A 26129-nucleotide genomic window follows, 5' to 3' on the forward strand; every position below is an offset into this window, starting at 1 on the left:
CGCTTTACCCAGAGGACAATAGACAGCACTCTGCATATCAACAGATTTGCATCAGTAGATTCTAAAATACTCAGTGCAGTTAGCTTTATCCTGTGCTTTTTTCCTCAGCTTTGCGGTTGTCTGCCCCAAACAGCGTCCAGGTCGGCAACCCTGACCGTGTAGCGTGCAGCTGTGTTGGGGCAGGGGCCCCTCGGTTGAGTGCGCTGCCGGGAGGACCGGTCAGCCCCGAGGCATCACGGGCAGGGGGCAGATGTTTAGACATCTTCCAGTCTGGAGAGATGGGACAGCAGTATCTTAAGGCCTGTCTATTTAAATCTCTCCTTCCTTCCCCGAATCATCCCATGAGATATCTTCAGCTGTGAAAAATTCTCATCCTCTCAGCCTGGCTTCCCTGTAGGCAGCAATTCACTTATATGAGGATTGTAAGATAGTGACAGTGAGACATTTGGCTCTGAGGATGACAGGAGCAAAGACATTACCTCTGGCTAGGAAAAATCCAGCCTTACGCATGGGACAGAACAACCCCTACCTGAGGGGCCACATTATAAGACCCTCCTCCAATAGGAAAACCCACAGCATGCATCTGTGAAGACAACGCTGTCTTTGTGTCTGTGCACACACCTCCCTCCCCGCCCCTTTGAGAAATCCCATCTGTCTGTGTCTATTAGATAGCTAAATATCTGAGAAGATTAGTGTGATTAAGTGATTAAAATCCAATTAAGTTAATCCTTGACAGCAGACATCTTCTCCGGGAGGTTGTGGCCTGTAGCTTGCAGATCATGGATTTTGGTGTTTTATCATGTTTAATGGTGTATCTGGGGGAAGCAAAAATTCTTGGGCCGTTTTGGAAGGACTGCTCACAGATGCTGTGGGAGTTCTCCTGAAAGGTCTGCTTAGAGGCACTGTGCAGCATCTCTTTGATGCTAATTGGTGATTTGACTCTTTTAGGCTCAGTGCTGTGGACATTGCATCGTTACTGGGAAATGTGGAAGAAATCTGTGCGTTTCAGCAAACGCTGAACCAGGCCTTGGAAGAAGTTGCAAAGTAAGCTCCTGCCATGGCACTGAGGGTGTTAAGCTATTAGACTGTGTCTAAAAATAATAGAAAGACCCATTCATTAACGTTCATCCTGGCTGCTGTCTGAGGCTTGTCACATACGGAAGAAAATAACGGAACTGAAGAAAGGCGGCAGGTAGTGCTTTGACAGGAGGGAAGGCAGAAGAAACTTTGCCATTTCTCCTGTAAGGCATCTACTGAAACACATGACACAAAAGTGTCACAAGCCCAAAGACGCAGACGTGGGCAGGGTGGGAGATCTGGCAGGCATGACGGTAGGGATTGTCAGTGGGAAGAGAGAAAATTATCAGAGGTAACAATATCCCCCAGGGAGGCTGGAAGACGTGTCAAGTCACGAGCCTTAACGTATGGTTGGTATGTCGGTGCTCGTAGGCTCCCTGAGAACCAGCAGCGAGTGGGAGGCTGTTTTATGAACCTGATGCCCCAGTTCCGGTCCTTGTACCTGACGTACTGTGCTAACCACCCATCTGCAGTCAATGTCCTCACGCAACACAGGTGAGTGATGGAGAAGGAGATTGGGATGGAAATTCCTCCTTTAAAAAGTTATTAATAATATGTGGCCTGGCATGGCTTTTGCCCAGGATTTTGGCAATAGGGTGTGCAGATAACACGGGATCCTGCTGCTGGGAAAATGGCTGGGGCTTTGGGCTCTTCAGCATAGCCTCTGAGCTTCAGCATGGAGACAGCTCTGGGAGCTTTGCTCATGTAGTTCTGCTCTGCACTGGTCTGTGTGATCAGTGTTCGAGCTGGTCTCACAGGTCTAATCTGTACATGCAGGACTCTCACACCGTGAGTAAAACAGAGGCAACCTCAATTTACCTCACTCGGCCCATGCAATAGCGTCTCCTATGACTGCTCCTTGCTTAAGGACCCAGATGCTGTTACAGCCCTGATGCTGAAATTCTCACACACTTGCAGATGGGAGTATGTTTTCCTACATATGGCACTACGGTGTGGAGCACATCACTGCAAGTGGAGGGTGCTCAGAAAATCTCCTGAGTTATCCAGTTCAATAACTGAGCTGCTGTTCAAGAGGGCAGTTGCTCTGAGAGGTCTTTGGTACATCACTATAATAACATCTTCCTTCAAAATGTGCCACCTGAGCAGACACCTGAATTTGTGTAATGTCATGCTAAAGAGTATGCTAAGCTGAAAGGCTACAATTATGTCATCTCTAATGCAGTTTAGCTATCCTTCCCACAGTGATGTGAAAGCCAGGACTGCAGCCATACTGTTTAATTCTTCCCTTTCTGTAATGGAAGCTTGCAGTGTATTTACTTACCTGTTGAAATCCAACTTTAATTCAGCCTAATGAGAAGTCTGGCTTCTGTAAATGACTCATTCATTTGGGTCATTAGTCTGACCCCTTTTCTTAAATCAAGCAAACAATCAGTTTTGGCAAATGTACGGACATGCACAAGCCGTGTTTTCCAAAGTGGTGTGCGTGCTAACATCAACGTCACTGCTACCGGCATGGTCCCTGAGCCCAAGCAGCATATTGCTGCGGCATCCTCCAGCGTAGCGCGAGCGCCTGCAGCCCACGCTCTAGATGATCCGGCTGGCCCTGCGCCGCCTCAGTCTGCTGGGGGAGCGGCAGCCAGCATCAGCGTGCCCCTGGATACTGCACGCACAAACATCTGCCACCGCGCAGCACCCTCTGCAGCATCCCCTGGAGGAACGGTCTTGCTTGGCCTCACGCTAGCTGCAACCCCACTGGCTGGCTGGGTTTGCCACCGGGGAGGTCCCTGGAGAGGGCTTTGGACTGCCTTTAAAACAGCGTAGCTCAGAGCAGAGCCTCAGCCATCGGGAGAGTGTGGGAGGCAGCAAAACACAGCCCTCGGCAGCAGCGAGCGCTGATACTTTTTGTTGTCTCTGTTTATAGTGATGAGCTGGAGAAGTTTATGGAGAGCCAGGGTGCGGCCAACCCAGGCATTCTCATCTTAACCACCAGCCTCAGCAAACCCTTCCTGAGGCTGGATAAGTATGTGACACTTCTGCAGGAGCTGGAGCGGCACATGGAGGTAGGCGGGATGTGGGACCGCTGTGTCCCTTGGTGCTGCAAGGGCTGTCCCCAGACAGCGAGAGGCAGCTCTGCCCATTCCTCTAGTATTTGAGCACCATGCTGCTAAAAATACTTTGGAGGTGGGAAAGGGCTGCAATACCTGCATGGGAGCCTTTCAGCTTAAAAGTAGGAGAGTGGTGGAGGACTCTGAGGGGGAGTTGTGGGAAGACAGTGCCTGCTCCTCACCCGAGGCCTTCACAAAGGATGGACCAGTTCCAGCCCAAGCTAAAGCAAGAGTTCAGGGTCAGGCTAGAGCTGATACTTATTTGCCCAGCAGGTGGTAATTCAGTGTTTTTATAATCATTTCCCATCCCCAGCCCCTCGCTCCCGCCACACACAGGCAACCCCACCCCCTCACCCGAGATTTGTGCTCATCAGTCGAAACGCACCCACGCAGGCGTTGATCTGGCACGGAGCACAAACGTGGGAGTGAGGAGGGAGCGCCTGGGAGCAGGCATGCAGCGAGGGGGGATAGAGACCTTCCCGGTGGGGGCAGATGTGCTCTCGGATGTTCCTCGTTCCTGGGGCTGCCGTTGTCTCCATCTCTCCTCTGCTGCTGGAGCTCTGCCGTTCACCTGCTGGTGCGCTCCAGCCAGGGGGATGCAAATCTCCAGGGGGGATGTAAGGAGGTGAGGAAAACAGAAATCACAATCGTTTTTTAACCAGGCTTGCTTTTCCTTCTTCCAACGTTAATCACCAGTTAATTATTTGGCAAAATTAGCCACGTTTGTTCAAATCCACATCTCAGCCAGAGGATTAAAACCTCTGTGCTTGAGACGGAGGCTTTTCTGCGTAAGAGAGGGCATAAGACCCTACACTGGCCTATCCCGCTCTCAGCTGGCACAGCTAAGCAGCAAGGACAGGGCTGAGCTTGGCTGTGGCGACCGTGCCCATTCAGACACTCAGGTGCCCTTTGCAGGATGCTGTCTCCTGGTAATGCCAAAGCCTCCCCAGTTCCTACACATCTCTGTGAGACCTTGCAGCAGCAGTAGCAGTGGAGGTGACCATTTCTGGGATGCTGTGGCAATGCAAGTGCGTTCAGGTGCCTTTAGAAATACAGCGGGGAGGAGGTATGAGACCGCTGCCTTGTGAGCAGGGCGTACCTTCCGGGATTTGACCTCTATGCCTAGATTCCCGCATTGGGATCTTTGCAGCAAGACCAGGAAACATGCATCACCTTGCATTTGGCTAGTAGAGGCTGCTGTTCCCAGCGCAGCCACCAGTTTGGGGCTGAGGAGGAGGAGGGAAGGACCTTGCTGGACAAGCGCATGCTTTATCTCACCTTGAGTTCAGCCTCCAGCAAGGGCTGGTAGTGGAGGGACAGGGAGTTACATGCAGCAGAGACTTCTTAAGCCGGAGGTTGTGTTTAATACTCCCTGGAGGGGGGTAGCTCTTTGATTTTGGCCCTGTTTGTGTTTCTGAGTTCCCCTGCATTGATGCTCTCCTGCAGCTTGTGATAAACTGGGCTGGCCTGTGCTGGTCTGCGTTTGCAGCAGTGCCCGAGGTTCCTAGCACTGGGCTCAAACTGCAGAGAGGCTCAGAGCCTCTCTTGCCTACCTTTGCGATGGCTACCCTTAGGTGTTGTGGCCGCAAGCCAACCAGAGTGAGAGCGGTCAGCTGGGGACTCGGGGACACACACATCAGCTATTTTTCTTAATTTCTAAGTGTGGTGGTGGGGTTCTTATAGCATGACTCATTAGGGTTGAGGTTTTGAGCTGTGGCCCCCTGGGAAGAGCATGGCCCCTACCTGAGGGGGCCATGTATGCAGTAGAGATGCATGCAGAATGGATATATGCAGTACAGATGTATGCCATAGCATCTCGCACACCGCTGCGCAGCTGGAGACGGGGCAGGTCTGTTCAGGGCAGCAGAGGGCCAGGATTCAGGGGCAAGCGACTCCAGAAAGCCTCTGACAGCCGCAGGGAGATCTCCGTCACAGCCTCGGCTCCTTGTGATTTGTGTGGCTGCTGGGCACAAGGTCTGGATGGCAAAGCGCTTATGATGTAGGGCCCTAGACGTGCAGGAGAAGGTGCCGGGAGAGTACCAGCATGCAGCTGGAGTCAGAGATAAGTGGCAGCACCCTGCTTTCCCGTCCTCTGCCCAGGAGCTTCCCACTCAGGTATGCTCTCCTTTAAACCTGGAGGTGGAGCTCCCATTAGTGTTCATGGACAGCCTACCCTTGGTGGGGCAATGGCTGGAATATCTCACAGATAGAAGTTTCCTTTGTGAATATGGGAACAGAAATCCACCCTACACCGTCTGGCTGTTGTCACTGGTTTTCTTTGTAGGCTGAGTTTGGTCTAAGAAAAATCATACCTGCTCTTGCACTGGCCACTTTAACACTCATTATATAGTTTGATATCAATGCCTTGAGTAGCTGCTCTAAAACATGTCGAGCTGAATGGGGTGATGAGGAAGCCAAGTGTGGAATCGGGGGGATTTTTGTCCCCTTCTGCTGTCCATGCTGCCTGTGCCCTGGGTCCTGCTTCCTTCGGGGCCCTGCAGCCATGGGTGCACTGGGGCAATTGGACACTTCTCGAGGCTGTTGCTGGTCATGGCTCAGAGATTTTTCTTTCCCTTCACTAGGAGGCGCATGCAGATCATGAAGAGGTTTTGAAAGCAGTCACATCCTTCAAGTCTCTTGTGGTAGGTGGCAATTCTTAAAATAGAGCGCTCCATTTCAGGGCTGTGTTTCACAAAGGATGAGTCAAGGCTGACATTTGTCTCCTTGTTAAAAAAAAAAAAAAAAAAAGAAAGGTCTTTTGGAGTGGAAAAGATGGTTTATAAAGACTGTTTTAATTTCAAGTTTCAAGCCTAGAGTTGCCCCTTTGGTTGCACGTTCCAGCAATTGCTCGCTGGCTCTGTGATCCCAGCAGCAGAGGCAGAGGATCTCTCACTTTTCTGCGTGCTGGTGCAGAAAGCCACGTGTGGGTAGTGGTGGTGGCGGGGCCCCTTTCATCTCGTCTTACCTTCATACCCTAATCATTTGCCGCATGGAACTATACCGCCTCTTGCTCGCTCAGATGAGCTGTGAAAGGTTAACGCTGGTGTCTGACTCAACTGCTGGTGCCAGCAGAAAGGCCTCCTCTGAGCCCACTGAATTGCTGTTGATTTGGCTGAGATTTGTTCCACGGGCATCGGTAGGCTTTGACTGTGTTGCAGATATTTGTCACTCCAGGTGCCCTGGCCATCAGCAGGGAATGGAACGAACTGCACAAACAGCAGCGAAGGAATGAGTCAGAGAGCGGTATTGAATCTGTTTCAGTAAAATGTGTTACCTATGCCCCTCAAAGTCCTTTTGCAATGAGATGAAGAAGAGGGGAAAAAAGCCATCCACATGCACAAATGTTTTACTCGGCAAAGCTTTTTTCAGTTATTAAGAAGCTATACGCTCTCTCTCTTTGTAGCCACTAAATACCTTTCACTATAACCACTCCAGATGTGGTCCAACTTCCTTCCTTAGCAGAGCAGATGCAAGTTTTCAGTGCTTAGCGGTGCAGATAAAAGATGGGGAGGAGAAAGTTCATAGAAAACAGGAAAGGGCGATCATGTTACATTTACTTAGAAACTCAGCTCCCTTTCCATTTATTCTAGTAGATAATAGGGGAATAATTCGGTTAAATTGTAAGATGCCATTAATCTTTAGAAATGCTCGTCGATGAGAGAGATTTTTACTTGAAATGTGTACTTGGACACTTAGCAATTTAATGTAATTGCTGCATAACTAAAGTGGTTCACTGTGGATTTGAGATGAGATGGGCAGGAATGCCTTTTGCGACATACGCATGACTCCCAGGAGGCTGGGATCAGAGAGGCTCCTGTGCGAAGGCACAGCAGGCGTTACTGCAGAGCCACAGCAGGGGCAGAGCCATGTAATCTGCAGTGGCGCCTGCTATCCAGATTGTGATGGGTTGTTGTGGATTTTATATGAATTTGCACCCTATGCATTTTGGATGCAGCCATTCAGGGAGCCAAAGACCCATCTGAAGCACACGACAATTGCAGAACCAGAGGAATCCCCCACAATCTAATTTGAAAGTTGTCTGTGTTTTCAGGCTAGACCCAACACAGTCTCTCCTTTGGGCCTGCCAAAAGATCTAGATGGTCAAAGAATTTGTATGCAGCTGGTTCCCTTCCTGAGTTTGAAAGGAGAAGAATCTCTGTCAGAAACAGAGGTTTGGAAAAACAAGGAGTAGGTCAAAACTGAGCCAGCCCAGGTTTGGTCTTGCAGCAATTTTCCCCACTGGCAGAATGGTCAGTTATAGCAAATTTTGCGTGGGTTTGCAGGGTCATCTTTGCTTAGGCAGCCCTGTCCTCTGTTTGCTGAAATTGCTGGAAGACTAGCCGCCCCAAGGAGCTCTACCAGTCCAGAACTGCCGCACGCTGGTGCAGTCTTCTGAATTGTGATAGCTTCAAAAGCTTCCCCTTGTACTGCTCCACTGCACTGCTGCAATATTGTGCCAAGCTCCCAGTTTTGGTTTTGTACATTTTCTTAGGAAAATATCTGCCAATCTGATTTGTGGGGGTTTTGCACTGCTGCAGGTGTGACTTTATTTGCTGTTTGGGCAAAATTGGCAGAGTCTCTCTGAACACTGGTAAAATTAGAAACATTTAACTGTGTGGCTATCTTGGTTTGGAAAATATGACCCTGTCCTCTCAGAGCTAGAACTGGTTCGGAAAGAAAAGTGTGCTCAGTGCAATTTGCAATTTCTTTGACATTTTAATGTATTCATTACTTTGTAAATTGTTAAGGTATGATTTTAAACAAACTTTGTGTAACAGAGCCAAAGCAGACTTTCAAGCAGGCTTTCCTGGTGCAAAGGTAGTGAAGCTTTTGCAAAATGGTAGGCTCAATTGTGTGTATAATGTGAAATATATGATGCTGTCCCTCTTCGTTGAATTCCTCCCATTGCCATGGGTCTTTTTTGGGGTAACGCTCTGAGCCCTGCAGTCAAATTCTGCTTGTGGTGCAATCCCTTGGCGTGCTCAGCACCGAGCTCCTTTGGCTAAAGCTGTCGGGCCGTGGCAGCATTGCTGGTGAATCCGTCTTTGTTAGGATGGTTCGAGTTTGAGTCTGCCCTTTTGTTAACAAAAAGCACTGCCGCTGTGATTTCCAGTCACAGTGCCAGGAGCTGAGGAAGAGGAAACAGCTAGAACTGCAGATCCTTTCAGAATCCATCCAGCGCTGGGAAGGAGAGGACATAAAAACGATGGGAAGCATAATCTACATGTCCCAGGTTATGGTACAGTGTGCGGGAAGTGAGGTAAGTGCAGTGGTCCTTCCTTCTGCTGGCTAAAGAAATCCCTGCTTGCTCATGGGATCAGCTATGCAAGGTGACAGCTCTTCTGACGCCAGGCCAGCCAAGTGCTGACAAATAATGCCTCCCTTTACCCGAGTGAGTGCTGCACAATGGGACTCTGCATGTCTTTGAAGTGAAGCGCTGCATCAGGTCCTGACGGATTAGCTTCAGGCCTTCAATGACACACTTTTCAAACAAAAAAAGGTGTTTTAGTGTCATTTAGCACATTAATTTCCCTTCTTCCTCCCTGTGACTTACTCTGAGAAATGAGAGCGACTTTAAAGTGTGCATTAGCATAATCATTTTGCAACGTCCTGTGCACGGCCTGGTAGCTGTCGTGACGTCCCACTCCAGAGTTGACTGCACTGTGGAAATAGCTGAAGGGATTCCTGTACTACAAGAGCAGATTCTGGTCCTGAAGCATCACATACGCGTTTTTAACAGACATTTTCCTGTGGGGTTAAACCCATGAATACTGCATGTTTGGTGTTTGCTGTGCGGGAATGTGCCTGTTACCACTGAATTGCTTCCTTGCTATAGCAACTTCCCCAGGGAAGGAAGATCTGTAAAACAAAGCCCTTTAGTGTCTAGTCCTTGCTGTCTCCTTTGGGATGTGAAATGCTGGGAGACATAAGGTCTTCTGAAGCGCTTTGAAATGATTGGAGAAGGAGGTCAGTGATATCTTTGGGATTAGCAAGATGCAGACAACAATATATGTAGGCTCCCTCAGAAAAAAATAGTACAGTAAATACAGAAAAGTGACGCTGTAAAGAAAATAAGCCAAAGTAATTGGTTTGGGTCTGTAATTCCAACTGCAACAAGTTCTCTTTGCTGAGAGGAGAGTACTTGCGATAGCTTGCAAACTGGACTAACCTCAGTTCGTGTCCCTGCAGGAGAAAGAAGAGCGCTATTTCTTGTTGTTTTCAAATGTTTTGCTCATGCTGTCTGCAAGCCCACGGATGAGTGGGTTCATATATCAGGTAGGCATGTCTAATTTGAAGTTGCAAGGTGTTAGGTGTGAAAAAGGAAATCAGATATCTCTCATAAAATTCAAATTCTCTACTTCCTCAAATCTCTCTGCTGTGGTGTTAGTGCTCCACGCTAAGGAAGCAGGGCTTGGTTTTACCATGCATACCAGGGCACTTACTGAAAGTACCTTTGTCCTGCCACTGGCTAAACAGCATGTGGTAAGCGTGAATGCTGTGGAATTAGGAAAAAAAAACCCTCAAACCAAATCCTGCCACTGCTGTTGCCCTACATGCTATTCTCGAGAATTTTGTGTGTGTAAGGAGTCCTGACCCGGCTGTAGGATTTTGCTCCGCACGAACAGCCAGCTGACTGTCGGTGTTTTGCTGTCTCTGGAAAATATTTCACTATTATAAAGCCCACTGTAGATAGGCAAAATTTCCACTGTATGAGGCTCCCTAAATGATGCATTTCTTGTGTCTTACCATTCTGAATGGCTGCAATCAGGCTGTTTGGAGCTTGCCGTACTCTAATTCCTTGAAATAATAAATTACCTCCCCGAAAGGACAGTCCTGTGTTGATGTGTTATTTGTTGTGTGCAGGGGTGATGAGGGAGACAGGAAGAGTTTGGGAAGGGTTTTGCTGGGCTTAGATTTTGTCCACCAGGGGAAGTAAGGCGAGTGGGCAGTTCGCTATGCAAAGCAGAGGACACGGAAGGCTTTCAGAAAACACAGGGGAAGTTCATGGTCCTGACTTCTTTGTAAAAAGGCTTTGCACCTAGTGAGTTTCAAGGGTGACAGATGAGCCAGGGATGACTCAGTTGTCATGGGAGCCTCTTCTCAGGGGTTTGACCTAGTTGTACAGGGAGATCTAGATCCATGAATTAAAGGAGACTCTTCATGCAGTATGAAGCCTTCACAAATTAGTTTTTAATGGCAAATCCTAAAGAGAAAGGAATCAGCGGGAGCAAATAAAACAACAGCTGCCTGGGAGGCAGATGCATGCACTGACTCTTCCTCAATTCTCCCAGGGAAAGCTGCCTTTAACAGGAATGACACTGACAAAGCTAGAAGATGCCGAAGGCAACGAGCACGCATTTGAAATCGCAGGTCAGTGTGGCCCCTGCCTGGGGCCATCCTCAGTCCCAGCAGCAGCTGCCACCAGAGATACCAGTCCTCCTGCTCGCAACCTCTGCATCCCCATTGAGCCACAGTCATCATTCTGCCCCTCTGCTGTGTTACCCGAGTTCCTGGGCATCTTCCTCCTGCCTGAGGCAACCTCCTTCTGATGCCCCTGAGCTTCTGTCTCTGGCTAGTGCCCAGCTGCTTTCTGGTAGAGCAGCGTTTCATATGAGACAAATTTTTGGCGAGGGCTGATCATGCCTCCCAGTAGCACTTTGTGCCTAGTGGTATTTGGTGTCAGGGCCCCATTAATCACTGAATCGCTGCATCTGCTTACTTCTGACTTTAAACAATGTTGCGCACTTTCATCCCTCCAGTTTCCTTAGCTTTTCTGTGTTGCTCCCATACTTTCTGGGGCTGGGTGCCCAAAACAGAACAGGCAGTCATAGCTTTGCGCTGGCCTTTCTGAAGCCACTGGGCTTTGCAAACTGAGGAGGTGCTTGCTGTTATGATGAGTTGAGCTTATCTTGTGTTTCTTCCTGGGTATCTGCCATTTGCTAAAGAAGGTTATTTAACCCTGTGCTGCAGGGAACATGACAGAGCGGATCACTGTGTCCTGCAGCAGCAGCCAGGACTTGCACGAATGGCTTGACCATTTGCAAAGGCTCACCAAAGGGACGTGCAACACCATATCCAAAACACAGTCCTGGAGCGCTCATTCAGTAAGTGTGTTTCACCCCAACCTCTCTTGTCGCCTGTTGTTTCTCAGCACTGGCTGATCTCTCTTTTTCTGCAGTGCACCTTGATAGCGAGATAATTTATACAGCTGTAGAACTTTTTGCATCGCTGCAGTTTTGTTTGTACCTGTGTAGTTCACTGCCAGCGCTGCTCATAGCAATTTTCATATATCCTGCCCTAATTTGGCTGCAACCTACGTGCCTTAAAGGAGCTTAAAGCGAGCCTTTGTCCATTGTCCTCTGTTTGGATACTTTTTTTGGTGGCTAACAGTCTTCATTGTTTCTCATCTATTTTCTCAGACATTTGGTTCAACTGGACAGATTCGTGGCCCACTGGAGCCCCCCAAAATCCTCAAGCCCTGGAGCTTGAGTTGCCTCCGCCCTGCTCCTCCGCTCAGACCGTCAGCAGCACTGAGTTACAAAGAGGTAATCCCCCGTGCACACAGGGTACCATCATTTCATGACAGTCTCCAGTGTTGGTGCCCAGATTTCTTAGCCCATGGTGGGGGCACAGAAGCTTAGGTTTATTGCTCCTTAGCCAATGGGAATGTGAAGAGAAAATACTGTGCAAAGTCATGCCCCAGTCCTGCAAAAGTACGTGGTGGATGCTTGTCACTGCACCTGGCTTTATGCTGCAAGGGGAGCATGAGCATGTGTGTTTACAGGGCTAGTGTCCCGTTCTCAGTGTTTTCTGTCAGCTGCTCTAGCTCGCTCTCAGTCAGCGACAGCGCCTTGGGAGGCAGGCAAGGGGATTTCGTTGCTGTGGTCCACGACGCTCCTGCCCTCGGCTGCTGGATGTCACCAGTCCTGCAGTTGCACTTGGCCCTCCTTCACAGCTTACCTGAGAGTTTTACACACCTGCAACCTGCTGGGATGCAGCAGGCCTGCGGGATCGCTTCCGCTGCAGAAACCCCGAGCCTGGGAGGTAGGAGGCCCATGGGACAGCAGTATGGGGAAACCCAAAATAAAACCCAGCTCCTATTCTCAACCCCTGCGGTAACTGCAATGCTCTCCTTCCCTACCTCACATTAAACTTTGGGGATTACTCACCGGTAACTCGGGTAACGTTCCTCTTACTGATAGAGCACTCCGGTTCTGAGTCACTGGCCTTTCTTGGTACAGCAGCCCTGGGAGCGTTACTGCCTGGGGCTCCGAGCGCGGCACGGGCACAGGGAGGGGGCTCGCTCGCTGCCGCCGGCTCAGCCCTCCGGCTCTCCGGGCCAGAAAGCCCAGCAGCCAGGGGGGCTGTGGGGCCGCTGCTGCGGGCAGAGATTTTAGAGGGCGTCATGGTGTTCTGTTCTGTTTATTTCTTAAAATTCATAAAATAATAAATTTCAGTTTGGAAATTAAGTTGTCCAAAAAAAAAAAAAAAAAAACAAGTGAGCGAACTGAAAACCACCCTTAATCTTTGCATGTTCCAAATCCCTAATGTAGACTAAACAGTTTCTTGTTTGCATGATGAATTGAAATATAGGAAGGGGCTTTAACGTGAGGAGAAATATTTCTGGGTGAAAGTACAAAGATTGTATTTATTTTTGATGTAGGCCAAAACCACAGATTGAGCGATATCATTAATACCACAATTCTTCGCACTTTCTCAGTTATTCCCTGCCCACAGGGCAGGAGTTAAACTGCCTGCGTAGAAAGGCTTTTGCAGCCGAGGCTGTGCAGACAGGGAGCCCAACGGGATGTGCCAATGCTCTGGGGCTGGATGGTGGCACGCAAGTTGTAAAAGGACCCCAAACCTCGGTTTGCATGGGGACAATGGTATCATGGGCCCACCGTGGAAAGTAGTGGAGGCAGCCCTCATCTTCCTCTAACGAGCCTTCATTTAAAGGCACTGCTGAGACCAGAAAGTCCCCAGATAATGAAAAGATTTTCAGGCCACATCCTGGCATAGGCTTGGACTTGCAGTCATTTTGCCACAGCTGCCAGTTGGTGGGACAGGACCTGGTGGCCACAGCTGAGCAGCATAGGCTCCTGTTGCCCAGACTGCAAGCGGAGCTTGGGAAATGGGGCTTTGCCTGTTGCAAACTTTTTGCTAGCTGAAAACGAGTTACAAGAAAACACGACTGATGCAAGGCTCGCTGGCAGTGCCAGTGCTTGACTGGGCTGGCTGAACAGGTCAGTGGAAACCGAACAGCCAGCTGGCTCCACCCAGAGCTGGAGCAGGGCTGGAAATGCACAACATGATATTAAGGCTCTGACGGCCAGCCTGTGCCAGCCTGGTGAGCTGCTCGCCTCTTAAATGCAGAGGGACTCGTAGACACAGGCATGTGAAGCCACACGTGAGATAAGTTCATTTGCTGGCCTAAGCAGATTTTCATCTGCCCTTCCCCTCCCTCTAGACCCAGAGTCTCAATCCCTAAGCAGAACTCCTATTTGACTGTATTTAAAAAAGAAAAAAATAAAGTAGGACACAAAATAAACTGTGCTAATAGCTCAGAGTAAGGCACATTCCTTATTATGAAGACAAAATAAATGAATACAAATTTCAAAGGTTGTTTGCAGGGAAGGGAATGGGGGAGTTTGATTAGAAGATTAGAGATTTTCAGACATCCAGTGTTGCTTTAATTGGCTTCTAATAGTGTAGGATGGGATGGCACAGTCTTGTGCATTTCCTCATACCTTGCTGTATGCAGGAAACCCCAGAACCTGCTTACGTACCGCACATCGCTGTTGTTATTTCCATTGAAAATGGGTCATTTTTCCTGTTCTGTTTCCAGTAATCATTTGAAATGACAAAGCAGGTGCTATGGGTAAAGCGGTGTGTCTGGATTCAGGTTAGCAAAGTGAGAAAGACTTACAAATGATTTCTAATTTTTTTTTTTTAAAGTAACCTGCTTTGCCTTAGGTGAAGGGTTTGTAACCTGGGGATTCATTAGTTCCGCTGGCCACATCTGCAGGAGAGCTGCCCGGCTCCCCATGCCGAAAGCCCTCCGTACGGCCCCAGGGACGGCCAGGCTTGGGCCCTCCCCAGGATGTTCCAGAGAAGTCCCGTTCCTGGAGCAGGAGCAGGGAGATCCCACCATGCCGATGCCTGACGCTGTCAGGTTCCCAGTGAGAAGAACAAGTCCCTCTGGGAGGGTCCCCTTTGAGCAGACACGGTGCTGGGGAATTGTCCCTGGGGTGTCCAGAGCGTCCCTTCATCCCTGCTGGGTCAGTCCGAAGCTGGTGGGACCAGCGCTGAGCGTGGGGCCAGGCCCCTGCACAGCTCCCCGGGGCTCGGACAGAGCCAGGAGTGCCGGGCAGCTGCAGAATTGGCTCTTAGCGGGCGTTTGGGTGCTGCAGTCCTCTCCGCCCGCAGTCCCTTTCCAAGAGGCATTCTCCTAAACAAGCAATGTCTTCAGAAGTCTACTACTAACCAAGAAGGCATGTGCTCTATTTTGATGTGTTTAGAGTATATTAATACCATGCGTTTCATATATAATTTTTTCAGTTTTGCATGCCACCATGCTCCTTTGCATGTTGATAGTGCTCTAAAACCAGTACGGAGGGTGTGACACATTAATCATAACACTAACATTTAAATGTGTTTTAGAATTGTGGATTTAATGAAGTTGGTCAATAAAATGATCAACCTCTCACACTCATCTTCTCTTTCTTTGCATATTCATTGTAGAGGATGTCTTATATCTTAAAGGTAAGGGTAGATACATCTCTTTGGCTTATTGTGGCAAAGAATGCTTGTTCTTCTTGTTCATGCTTCTCGTGCTTGTATGACCCTAATTTTGCCTGGCAATATCAGTGCGCTAACATGAATCAATTGTGATTGGCAAATATAATTTTGAGAGGATTCTCAACAAGAATTTAGGACTGTGATACTGAAATTTCCTGGCATGCCTCTTCTACTGCTTTTTTTAGCCATTCCTTAAAATGTATATTGCATGTAACCTACTAATATACTAATTTTCTCCAAGTGAGCAAGACTCATAACTCAGTGAAGGAGATAAAAGCTTTTGTTTCTTACTTGTGCAGTCATAGCAGACACTAACTTCGTGTGTATTTGTTTATTCCCTATATATGTATATGGGGTATTTATACTCTCAAATAAATTGTGTGCATTTAGAAACAATGTCATTTATCAACTGTTTTATGTTAGAAATAAAAATGGAGTCAAGGAAATAACCAATGTTACAGGGTTTTCTAACAAAGACTACAGAGGTGGTAAACAGACCAAAAGAGCTGTGAGCACGTTTGAATTCTTTGGCTAAAGGATATTAGCTGAGGGATGCCTTTGCTGAAGGACTGTGTCACGTCCTAGATCTGCAGGTGCAATTCCCACTGCTATTAGAGGGAGCAGTGGCTGCACATCTAGTAAATGGGGAAGGCAAAAAGCATTGTTTTCCTCAACTTTGTCGTTGTCTGCTTTGTAGTTCTCTCACGTGTTGCGCGTAACACGTGTAGCTATGTTTAGCCTGCTCCTTCATTTAAGCTGCCTTTAGGGTTCTGATTAAATACAGGAGTCTGTTTCTCTATAGGATTCCAGCAAGAGTCCAAAAACAATGAAGAAATTTCTTCCGAAAAGGAAAACTGAGAGAAAAGCTTCTGATGAAGAGTTTGTTATTAGGAAAAGTAAGCGTGGAATTTTTCTCTTCTTTTCTGAGGTTTCTATTTCCCTAATAATCTCCACAGGGCTTTGAGGATATTCTTTCTTGCAGTAAACGATGAGACACATGAGCAGGTCTACGTGCTGCTCTTCATGGGAGGTTTCTGGAAGAGCGCCATTCCTCTGCCTTGTATACATCCCCTCTGAGTCAGAACTACTGGGCAGCGCTAGCGCCCTCACTGTGATTGCTAGCACACAATCACATGGTTGTGGATGGTCTTATCCTGGCTACGAAGTGAGGGAATCACTTCTGAGCTGTTGAAAGCTGCATTAAAAGCACCTCAGCCAACAGTCATCAGAGGAGAGTACAGTACATATCACAGAGAGCAAGAAGAGAACTGGGACGAGCTCTTATCTGTCCATGCCGTCAGGTCCTGCATCAACTTTCCTAAGGGACCAGGGAACAAAAAAGGCCCTATCCACGCAGAGGTGTTTACTTGCAAAGAAAGTTGTTCTAGCAGCTCCCTGGGGTCCGTTTTGGGACACTCCTAGTGAGTCTTACGTGAAAGACCTTGGTCACATGGTGAGCTGCTGCAATATAAAAGGCAGAGGTCAGTTGTCTCACTTGAGAAGACAGCATTGAGCCAGAGTTTGAAATGAGGACTTTCCATTTCCCAGTCCTGCTCTGAGGCAGCACCAGGTGTCCTGGGTACGCTTATTTCCTCTGGGAACTCCTCCTAGGAGGGCTGCTCTGCCCACCCACCTCCCGGTGCTCCCCTCAGCCAGTCAGGCACCACCCCTTGACTTTTACTAGGACAAGCAGCTGGAAGTGCATTTTCACACCGTTCAGTCATGGTGCTCAGTGCCGCAGGATGTTGCAGAGGCCAGAAAATGTAAAGAAGCTCAAAAAGGAGTCGGGCAACTTGCAGAGACAGCGTCAGTCAAGGCAACAACGCGCTCTTCTCTTAAAGGAGTTGGGAGCAAGGGCTGGGCGAGATGAAGCCAGAGCAGTTTGCTTTTAGCGATAGCTGTTGTCTGCAATGTTTTACAGGTACTGCTGCATTAGAAGAGGATGCTCAGATCCTGAAGGTGATCGAGGCATACTGTACTGGGGCAGGCTTCCAGCAAGCTCTCAGTTCAGGTGGGCACACGACCAGATTATTTAATTCTTCTACTCTCTCTGCCACACTGTTAACCCATCTGGGAAAAAACAGATGGTTGCATCATGCAGCAATCAGGCTTATGCTAGGAAACTGTGTGGTGTTCAATCTTCAAGATAAGGAAGCTTCATCTGCCTAGTGGTTTATTTTCATTGTTTTTCTTCTAAACACAGAGAATGAGTAAGTAGGAGGGTAGATGAGACACAGCTACTTCACCAGCACTTGTTAGGAATTAAACAAACCTAGTCAGTGCCTGTGGCTGTCAGCGTGAAAACCTGATGGTAATCTCAGGTTGCATATAGCTTTAGAAAGGAAGCATGAATATTATCTCTCAATCAGCTGCGTATTTAAGAACAAGCAGCTTCATAAGAACCTGACTATCTAACATCTTAAGCTCTGGAAATAAAACTATTTATCATTGCTGGTGAGATGTCAAATTAAATCAGTGAACTAGCAAATGATGGTACGTTTAAAAATGGGGGGGCCGTGTTTCTTCCAAGGGCTCTTGACCCTAATCGAATGATTTTGTTTATGACTAATGATGTAGCTTTAGATGCACTGAGCGTTCTTGAAATCTTTCCACTTACTGCTTTAGCTCCAGTTCAGCTAAGTATATAAGCCCATATTTAACCGTGGCAGATACCCGAGTCCCTCCTTGCACAGCAGAGTGCATACATGCAATGTTTAGGTCTCACTGAAGTGCTCCCCCCTTTCAGTATTTCCTCCACTGAGAACAGGAATTACTGCGGGTGTCACAGCAAGCATTCAAGCAGTGGCACATTTCCAGGCTGGGGCGGCATGCATGTGTTTAACACCTTGTCACACACACCACGGGATGCACAGCAGGGCTAACTTCTGTTATTAGCAGCCGTTTCCTTGCTGGCTCCCTCCCCTCTGTGTTTGCTGGGCTCGCATGAAAAGCGTTGTCCAAGGCATTGGAGCTGCGAGGTCAAGGGCAGCGCGTGGCTCGCAGGAGGGCTCCGGGGTGGCCTCCACACGCAGGTTAGGAACCCGAGGGGCAGCGCAGGGGTCCGCACGGGGAGCCACACATTGGCTTGAGTCCCCAGTGCATCCCAGGTTTGCGGAGGAGGTGAACAACGTACGAATTTGCAGTGCTGTCTCTTGTGCGGTGTGGGAGTCAGGGAGAGTCTCCATTTCTCTTCCTGATGAGTAATTCTTGTACGCAGGCTCCCGTAAAGACTCCATCCCCCAAGTCCTTCTTCCCGAGGAAGAGAAAATCATCATAGAGGAAACGAGAAGCAACGGTCAGACTGTCACGGAGGAAAAGTAAGCGAGGCCGCTCTCTACTTGCAGATTCCCTTGTTGCTTTTTGGAAGGATGTTAAGAACTAAGGCCCTCTCCTTCTGCTTTTCCACAGAGGAGCACAGCTAGTGAGGAGCTCAGAGTAGCCAGGCGTTACAGCCTGGCAGAGACTGCTGTCTCTGTCCTCGCTGGGGTCCTGGCTGTGCCAGCAGCTCTGGGCCGTTTCTATAGGGAATTTGTCCCTTTTAGCGAATGAAGCCACCTTCCCAGCTGCGTTGAATTGGCTGTAGCCCTCTGCGAGTCGGTGTGCCAGGTCCTGAGAGCCAGTTTGTCGAGTCCCAGAACTCACCCAGATGTCGTTAATGGCGTCAGGCAGGACTGAACTGGATGAGTTTTTTTTTAAGCTCTTGATGTACTGGGCTACTGCTACCCATTGGGACCCTGCATGTCACCTGGGTAATGTTGTCTGGGAGCGCTCCCAGCCTCTTACAGAACCTCAGTGTCTGGGTGATTGTACTGGTCTGCTCTCTGTCTAGCCCAGGCAGTGCATTCCTTTCATATTTATTTTTGTTGCAGCATGACCTCAAGGAATCAGGGTCATTTTCTGAAAGATGCTTAGCCGCTTCCAGATTTAAAACCATTATTATTGTTTGCAGTAGCACAAGCAAAGAAGCCGAAGCTGCAGAACTTTGTTGATGACTTAAAGCCAGCAGAACGGGGTGTTTTTCTCCAGTTTTAAGAAAAGGTCCTTGAATTTTGGACCAGTGACGGATAAATGCTTCTAGATGGTGTTTCCAGGGTGCTCTCACAGGCAGCAAAGATGGTGACAGCCCGATGTTGCAATGGGCAGCTGAGAAAAGCAGAAGCCGGAAGCACCTTCCCATTAGTGTCTCAGTTGCAACGATCCCACTCTCTTGTTTTCCTGCTCTTTAGCTTCTTTTGTTTCATTTTTGGGGGGATTTCTTGTTTTTGTAGGAGCCTTGTTGACACGGTTTATGCACTGAAAGATGAAGTCAAAGAACTAAAGCAGGTAATTTGACTGGTTCTGTTTGTGCTGTGAGTAGATCAAGAGCCAGACCAGCACTTAAGCGCATGGGGGCATCGTGTTTGGCTGGCCAGCGCCCAGGAAACCTCCTGCAGATTGCCGATCTGATCCCGCAGCTGCTTGGTGTGAGTCGCTCCTGCGCCTGTTGCGGGAGCTGTGCGGTGCCATGCCCACGTTGCTGTTTAGGTAACGTGTCCGTCTGCCAGAGGCAATGGCTCTGGCTCGAGCTGCCGTGTGATCTCATGGCCGACCACAGTGGGGGAGAGCTGCGGCCTGCCTTCCCTCGGCCATGCAGCCCCTTGCATCAGTGCTGGGGGTTCACGGGTGACGCAGCGCAGGAAAGAGAAGACTGTTCACTTTCTCCTTGCTTGGTTAGTTTTCTCTCAGTTTAGCTCCCTGGATCAGCTCACCACATAGTCACTTGAGTACCAGAGCCAGCCTGAGGGAGGTACTAGTTGGCCTTTGCTGTAACGTGAAAATTTCCCCCTAAGTCTAAACGCTCTTTCGACTTGACTGTCCTTTTGTTAGGAATACGGTAGGTGCCAGGTTCTTGTGGCCTGAGAGGAAATGCATCCTCTTCCCTCCAGCCGCAAGCCTGGACGTGGGAGACTCTACGCCAGGAGGACAGGATCCTCAAAGTCAGGCTTGGAGTAAGGTGTTCAGGAGAATGCTTCTCACTGCTCAAAGCTGCTGGGGCTTTTGCGCAGGTCTGTAAGGAAGTAGGGCTCTGCCTGAGCCTTGATCTGGCCACAGGTAACCTGTATTTTTCATCCTTGCAAACCACCACTAACCTGTCAGATCCTGGTATTTTATCACCTGTGAGCCACGGGGCAGCCAGACATGCAGAAATACATCATTGCGTAAAGTGCATGGGCATTAGTTGCATCTTTATTCCTTTATTTTTCACCTCACAGGAGAATAAAAGGATGAAGCAGTGTTTGGAGGAAGAGCTTAAATCAAGGAAAGACTTGGAGAAGTTGGTTAGAAGGCTGCTGAAGCAGACGGACGAGTGTGCCAGGGAGGACACAGGCCGCAAGTCGTCTCTGATAGCCTGAGTCTGGGAGAAGCTGCTGGCAGTGGTGTGTGACCTCAGGTGTTTTTTGGGAAGCAGAACTGGATCCTTTGCCTCTTCTTGCTCCTTATTTTGTTGGTTTTGGGGATTTTGTTACCAAAAAAATAAGTCATAGAGAAAGAAATAGTTTTTTTTTTTTCCATCCTATAAGGAAATAAAACAAACACAGAAACAATCACAACTAAAATGGTAAGCAGGCGGTCCATGATTCACAGTTCATCTGCAGCAACTAATACCTCATCGTACCTGCTACTGGGAGCAAATACAAACTCTGCTAGTGATTGCCGCTCACAAAGAGTTTGGCAGTAGTTTCCTAGAGAGGAAGCGTAAGCACTTTTTAATGCTTTCATTCTTTTTAAAAGCTCCGGTACCTATTTATTGAATGAAAATGTTATTTGAGTTGGCATTGAGCAGAAACCAAAAAGCACCATGCTCCTCTTTCAGATAATCACAACTGGGGAAGCTTTCCCCATCCACTTTCTTTTTCCCCATTAGTTGACTGTAGCGAACTAGAGCCCAGCAATACTGTGGTTCCTGTGTGGCCTTGATAACTGATTTTAAATGTGCAATTACCACGAAGACATTTTAAGTCCTTGGGGAAGTCAGATCTGGAGCACCTGTCAGAGCGCATGGGAAGGTATGTTGCACAGTACTGCCTCCTAACAGCTCGCGATTAGCACAACAGGTACCTGCTGTTCTGCCCCCAGTACCTTTTCTTCTGCATGACCTGTGACTCCTACACCCTGCTGCATTTTCACTTTGAGTGTCCAGGTATTGTATGAGTTGATAGTTTTGCTGTGCTCCCCCTTGCAGTACATGCTTTTCTCTGTACGAATTGCAAACACTGCTTGACAAAAGAAAACCCAAAACGTGCTTGTTCTCTGCTCCCTCCCACCACCATTAGACTCTCTGTAAGTCTTTCCCAAAGGCTGGGAACACAGCCAATGGCCACTTCTCCACCATCGCCCCAAAGGGGCTAGTTCTAGGAAGAAGGAACTTTCTCTTGGGATAGGAAAAGTATTTCTGTTTATGCTTTGACAAGAGCTGGAATGCTCCTGGGGCAATGACGTGACACCCTTCCAGATCCCTGCACAGCTCCTCAAGCACAGCACACAGACAACATGCATATGTATCAAATATCTTCATCTTATTTGATGTTGTACCCTAGTTTATAACTGATGTTTTCCTTCCGTCTTAGCAGCGTTATAAAAGTAATCTTCTGTTAATGGTAAGTCTCACGAATATCACGGGGCAGCATGGTCCCAGGGTATGCGGACGCACCACAGCACATTACACGGTCAGACCATTTACGTTATTCATGAAGGATATAATAGAGGCAATAGTTACAAACTCCCTCCTTGCAATTAGAATTCAGCCAGAGAACAGTGTTTGGGGACAGCTAGACTCCAGAACATCACAAGGAATTTAAAAAGCATCCCCATTTAATGCTAAGTTGTTTTAGAGATAAAATAGGGTTGTTTTTTTTTTTTTTTTTTTTTTTTTGCTCTGGCTACACTTGCCATCCCCAGAGCATCTGAGCTAGGTGGTAGCTCTCCGCATCCCCTCCTGGGCATGCATTTGACGTTTGTTGGGGCAGCAGTCAAGTGCTAGTATGCTGGTTAATCCTTCGCCAGGACGGTGTTCCTTCGCTGCTCGCGCCGGCGTGGCTGAGCCTGAAGTCAGCTTACGCTGCTATTTTGGGATGCTTTGTCCAGGCACCCCGTAACGGGGCCGAGGCGGCCTCCTGGCATCACGCGGCCCAGCCCAAAGGCGGGCTAGGGCCTGGCTCGTGACATGCCATCAGTGCAAGGAAGCGAGCCAACGGGTCATTTATACTCCTAGGAAAGGCTAGAAAAACTTGCCTGCTGTCCCCCAGTTTAGCTGAAACCCGTGCTGTGTACATATGCATGTTTGTAGGATGTAATGTGATGGAGGGCACACTGGGACATTTTGGATCAAGCGTTTGTCAAGAGCTAGAAGCCAAAAAAGAAAAGAAAAAATAAAAAAGGAAGAGAAGCCATGCCGGATGGACAGCAATGTTTCCATATTTACTTTGTTTACAGCGCTTTGTAAATAGGTTCCAGTGAGTCTGTCTTTAGATGGATGTTGTCAGCTGCCTTCCAGTTTTATCTTTGTCATGTAGGTTTATTTACTGTTACTACTTATGCAAGTTCAACTTTTCTAACATGTTTTTATTTTGAACAGTTTTTTAATTGACATTTTCAACAAATAAAGAAGGATAAAACTCGCTTCTTAGCTCCCTGGGCTGCTTCCTTTGTTTCCGCCTCCCCCTTTTTCTCCGGGACTGGCCCCAAGAAAGCCGCTCAGTGCTACGCGTGAAAACCTGGCTGAGCCGGGCGACGCGTCCCGCGAGCAGCCGAAGCCGCCCCGGCGCGCAAGGACAGCCGGCCCCCGGCGGCGGGGTGGGAGAAGGTGCTCAAAACACCCGTGTCGGCACCGCGCGGGCGCCGATGCGCTCGATGCCGCAGCGGGGACGCCCCAGTGGTCGGGCTGGTGCCACCTCGCCGGCCCGCCGCCGAGAGGGAGCAGCCCGGTCCTGGGCAAAGGAGACGCCGTGTCATCCCTCAAGCCTTGCTTGCGCTTTGCTAGCAAGGATGCTGCGCGGAGAAAGAGCTGTTCTCTGCTGCACCACTCGGTTGCTTTCTGGAGATAAATCACTTCCTGCCTGTCTAAGGGTTTTTTTTTTTTCTTTTTTTGTACAGTTTGCGCATGGGTTTTTTTTGCTGGGGATAAGGTGTGGTGACAGGATTTCCTTTGGTCTACCACTTGGACAAGACCTCTCCTGCATGCTGGTATTTTTAACTCTTTCGGTAGCGCCACGCCACGCGCGCGGCCGGCACCCGAAGTGCAGCTGAGGCCCGGCCAGGGCCGCGGCCGGGCAGGAGGGGAGTCGAACCCTACCCTCCCTCCGCAAATGCACACGTCTCCTGCTGCATACGGGGTCTGTTGGGCCCTTAACACCAGCTCGCAAACAGGCCCGTGGCGGGACCGAGCGCTTGCGCAGCAGCGGCACGAGCATCCTCCGCGCACCGGGGTTTGGTGCAGCCTCCAAGTGACCACCCGCAGGAAAACAGAGGGGAAAAATCCCGGCTGAATCTGTGCAGCCCAAAGCGCCGGCACGGCTGGTGGCTGGGGAAGCCCCGGAGGCGCCCGTTCGCCACGGGCTGCTCCCGTCGGCCGCGCCGCCGTGCAGCACCGCTCCACGGCACGAGCGCGCGCGCCGCCACAGATTCCTCCGAGGCCGAGCCGAGCCGGCGGGGGAAGTCCCCCTCTGGTCGGCTGCTTTCGCGCCGGGGCCGCGGCTCCCCACCGCCCTCGGGGCTGCGCGGCGTTTGGAGGAGGGCGCAGCGCCGGCTCGCTCAGCCGACTGCGGTTCACACCCTCGTGCAAGGGATCAGTGACCGTAACGCCAGGGGAAAAGCAAGAGAGCGGGGCACGGGGCTTTCTAGGAACGGGCAGGAGCTGCCGCATGCCCGGGTCCCTTCCCGAAGGGCTGTCGGCTCCCCATCAGGGCCAAAAGCATTGCGGGGCAGGAGGGGAAAACCAGTGCAGGAGAAAGCACGGACATCAGGAAAGGGGCCGTACCGGTGCCGACAAGCTGCAGCCGCCCGGAAAGGGATGCAGGCACCTGCCTCCGCTCGTGGCAGCCGCGGCGGGACCCGGGGCCACCGGATCCTGCCCGGCCGCGGGGAGGCCCGGAGGGAGCCGGCAAGGAGCAGGGCGCCTCAAGGCAAGCTGGCACCTAGGCGGCAGCAGCTAATTGGGGAAGAGGAGTTAAAAAAAAAAAGACCCCCTGATTAGTGCAAAGGCAGTGCGAAGGCTCGTCGGCCGAGCAGCCGCCCCCCGCGCGCGGCGGCGTGCAAGGTGCAGCCGGGCGCCCTCGCCGTGCCGGGCAGCTCCGATGTCAGAGGCGTGAGCTCAGCGAAACCGGCCTGGAAACCATCGCTGCATCTTTTTTTGGGGGGGGAGAGGGGGAAGGAGAGGGAGGTCATTTCTTACATAAAAATTAGTTTAAAAAAGAACAACGCCGCAGGTTATTTCCGCGTGAGCGCGGTGCATGCCCTGCGCCGGTGGGCGGCCGGCGCGCTGCCCGCTCCCGCCGCTGCCTGCCGACGACCCGCCGCGCTCGTCTTCCGCCCATCCCCTTCGTGCTTCTTGATGTAAAAAGAGGGGGGGGGGGAAAAAAAAAAAAAAAATCACCTTCAGAAACTGTGAAATCCACCGCCCAAGAAGTCACAGAGAGGCCCCCATGGCGAGGGGGAAACAAACCGATGTAGCGTTGACCTTCAGACTTTCCACGGGGCCAGGAAAGCGGAGCCTGCCGAGGCCCTGGGCAGGGGCCGGCGGGGACGGACAGAGTTGCTCAGGAGAAAGCCGCTGCCTGAATTTCACAGCTGGATGGCAGCGAACGCGTCCCCTGCCCTCCCACGCCTCACCTCCCGCCTGAAGCCCACGGGCTATTTTTGGCAAGCGAAGCAGCAGGGCGAGAAGCAGAAGCCTCGGGAAAGGCGGCCGAGCGGGCAGCGCCGCGCCGGCGGGCAGCTCGCCCCCAGGAGCCCCGCTTGTGGGAGGAAAAAGCAGTTTGCGTTTTATTTCGTTGTTCTGTGCTTTTTTTTTTGTTTGCTTGTTTCCTCTAAGCTCCCGCGAAACTCTCGGGTGGTCCCTCGGGCGCTCACGGCTTTCCCTGCGCGCGGGGACGGTCTCTGTTCGCAAAGACGATACGGTTTTAGGTAAATAAAGAGTTTTTAGACAAGGCACCGGACGAAACCAGTCCGTTCGCTAACGAACGTATGCAGTTTCTGCAAACTACATGTTACATTACAGGAAACTAAACTGGCGGATTCTGAGCTTGCCTCTAGTGACTTTGGGAGGGACCGTGCCGGGGACCGGTCACTGGCATAAGCTACGCACAGACGGCCCCGTGCACCCCAGCGAAGGGCACGCGCCCGAACCCTGCTGGGACCAGACCTGCAGTCTCAAGCCAAGCGAAGGATTGGTCGAATCTGCTAACACTTCCACTCGCAAACCTGATGACTTCCAGGCGTGTTTCCAGGGTTTTGCACCCAGATAAGCGTGACCCCAACAACTAAGTGCTCCAGGCTCGCCGCTGCTTGGCGTCTTTAGATGAAAAAAGTGCTGCATCAATATTCTCGAGCTCTGCTGCGGCTAGTGCATCCTTCCTGCCTGCCGAGCCTGGGGGATGAGCGGCAGGGAGCCCACCGGCGCGCGGTCGCACCTGGGTCACCCCCGCCCGAGACGGGACTTGGCCCATCTGCGCAGCGCTGCTCTCCTGAAGCTCCAGGAGAGCAAGCCAACGTGGACGTGCTCTCACTGAGGACAGCCAGAAGATGCTCTGCCTGTACACCTTGGAGGGCTAGAAAAGAGCAGTTGTTCCTGACCTAGCCCGGTGCTTTCCCACTCCTCCTGGGAGAACCAGCCCCAGAGGAGGCTGGATTTCAGGAGAGGAGGAAGGTCCAAATTTGATGGCCAATGCCCCTTCTGCAGAGGAGTGGAACGATACACAGGTGGAGGGTCCTCCCCCCGCCAAGCACCGCCAGCGCCTCACCACAGCTCTGCCCCGAAATCAGCAGCCGCCCGGCGGCCACCGCTCACCCCTCTGCTGCAAGGTGAACGTCAGCCGGCGCGCGCTGGGCCAAGCCAGCACCACGTGCGGCAAGGAGGCTGGCTGAGCTCTGCAGAGAGGAACGGGTGGAAAAAAGGGGTTTCTCGACATCAAGGAGACAGCTGGGACGGCA

At 50.3% G+C, this 26129-nt stretch overlaps 1 protein-coding gene across 7 annotated transcripts in view; it reads left to right on the top strand.

Annotated features, from left to right (window-relative positions):
• Nucleotides 1-22608, top strand: part of ARHGEF6 (Rac/Cdc42 guanine nucleotide exchange factor 6) — a 43802-nt gene extending 21194 nt beyond the window's left edge. For 5 of the 7 annotated variants that reach the window (XM_009684867.2, XM_068957091.1, XM_068957093.1 and 2 more), the window contains 15 exons: nt 949-1044; nt 1450-1572; nt 2960-3098; nt 5726-5785; nt 8257-8403; nt 9333-9419; nt 10436-10514; nt 11115-11248; nt 11564-11689; nt 14886-14906; nt 15745-15838; nt 16864-16953; nt 18160-18259; nt 19211-19265; nt 20195-22608. In XM_009684867.2, coding sequence (XP_009683162.1) covers nt 949-1044; nt 1450-1572; nt 2960-3098; nt 5726-5785; nt 8257-8403; nt 9333-9419; nt 10436-10514; nt 11115-11248; nt 11564-11689; nt 14886-14906; nt 15745-15838; nt 16864-16953; nt 18160-18259; nt 19211-19265; nt 20195-20335 — 1492 coding nt within the window. In that variant the 3' untranslated portion in view covers nt 20336-22608. The remainder of the gene's footprint in view (nt 1-948; nt 1045-1449; nt 1573-2959; nt 3099-5725; nt 5786-8256; nt 8404-9332; nt 9420-10435; nt 10515-11114; nt 11249-11563; nt 11690-14885; nt 14907-15744; nt 15839-16863; nt 16954-18159; nt 18260-19210; nt 19266-20194) is intronic. The other 2 variants (XM_009684868.2, XM_068957095.1) reach the window with 1 other exon arrangement.
• Nucleotides 22609-26129: the final 3521 nt, after the last annotated feature.

This window comes from Struthio camelus, chromosome 11, assembly GCF_040807025.1.
Source record: "Struthio camelus isolate bStrCam1 chromosome 11, bStrCam1.hap1, whole genome shotgun sequence".
Classification (NCBI taxonomy): domain Eukaryota; kingdom Metazoa; phylum Chordata; class Aves; order Struthioniformes; family Struthionidae; genus Struthio; species Struthio camelus.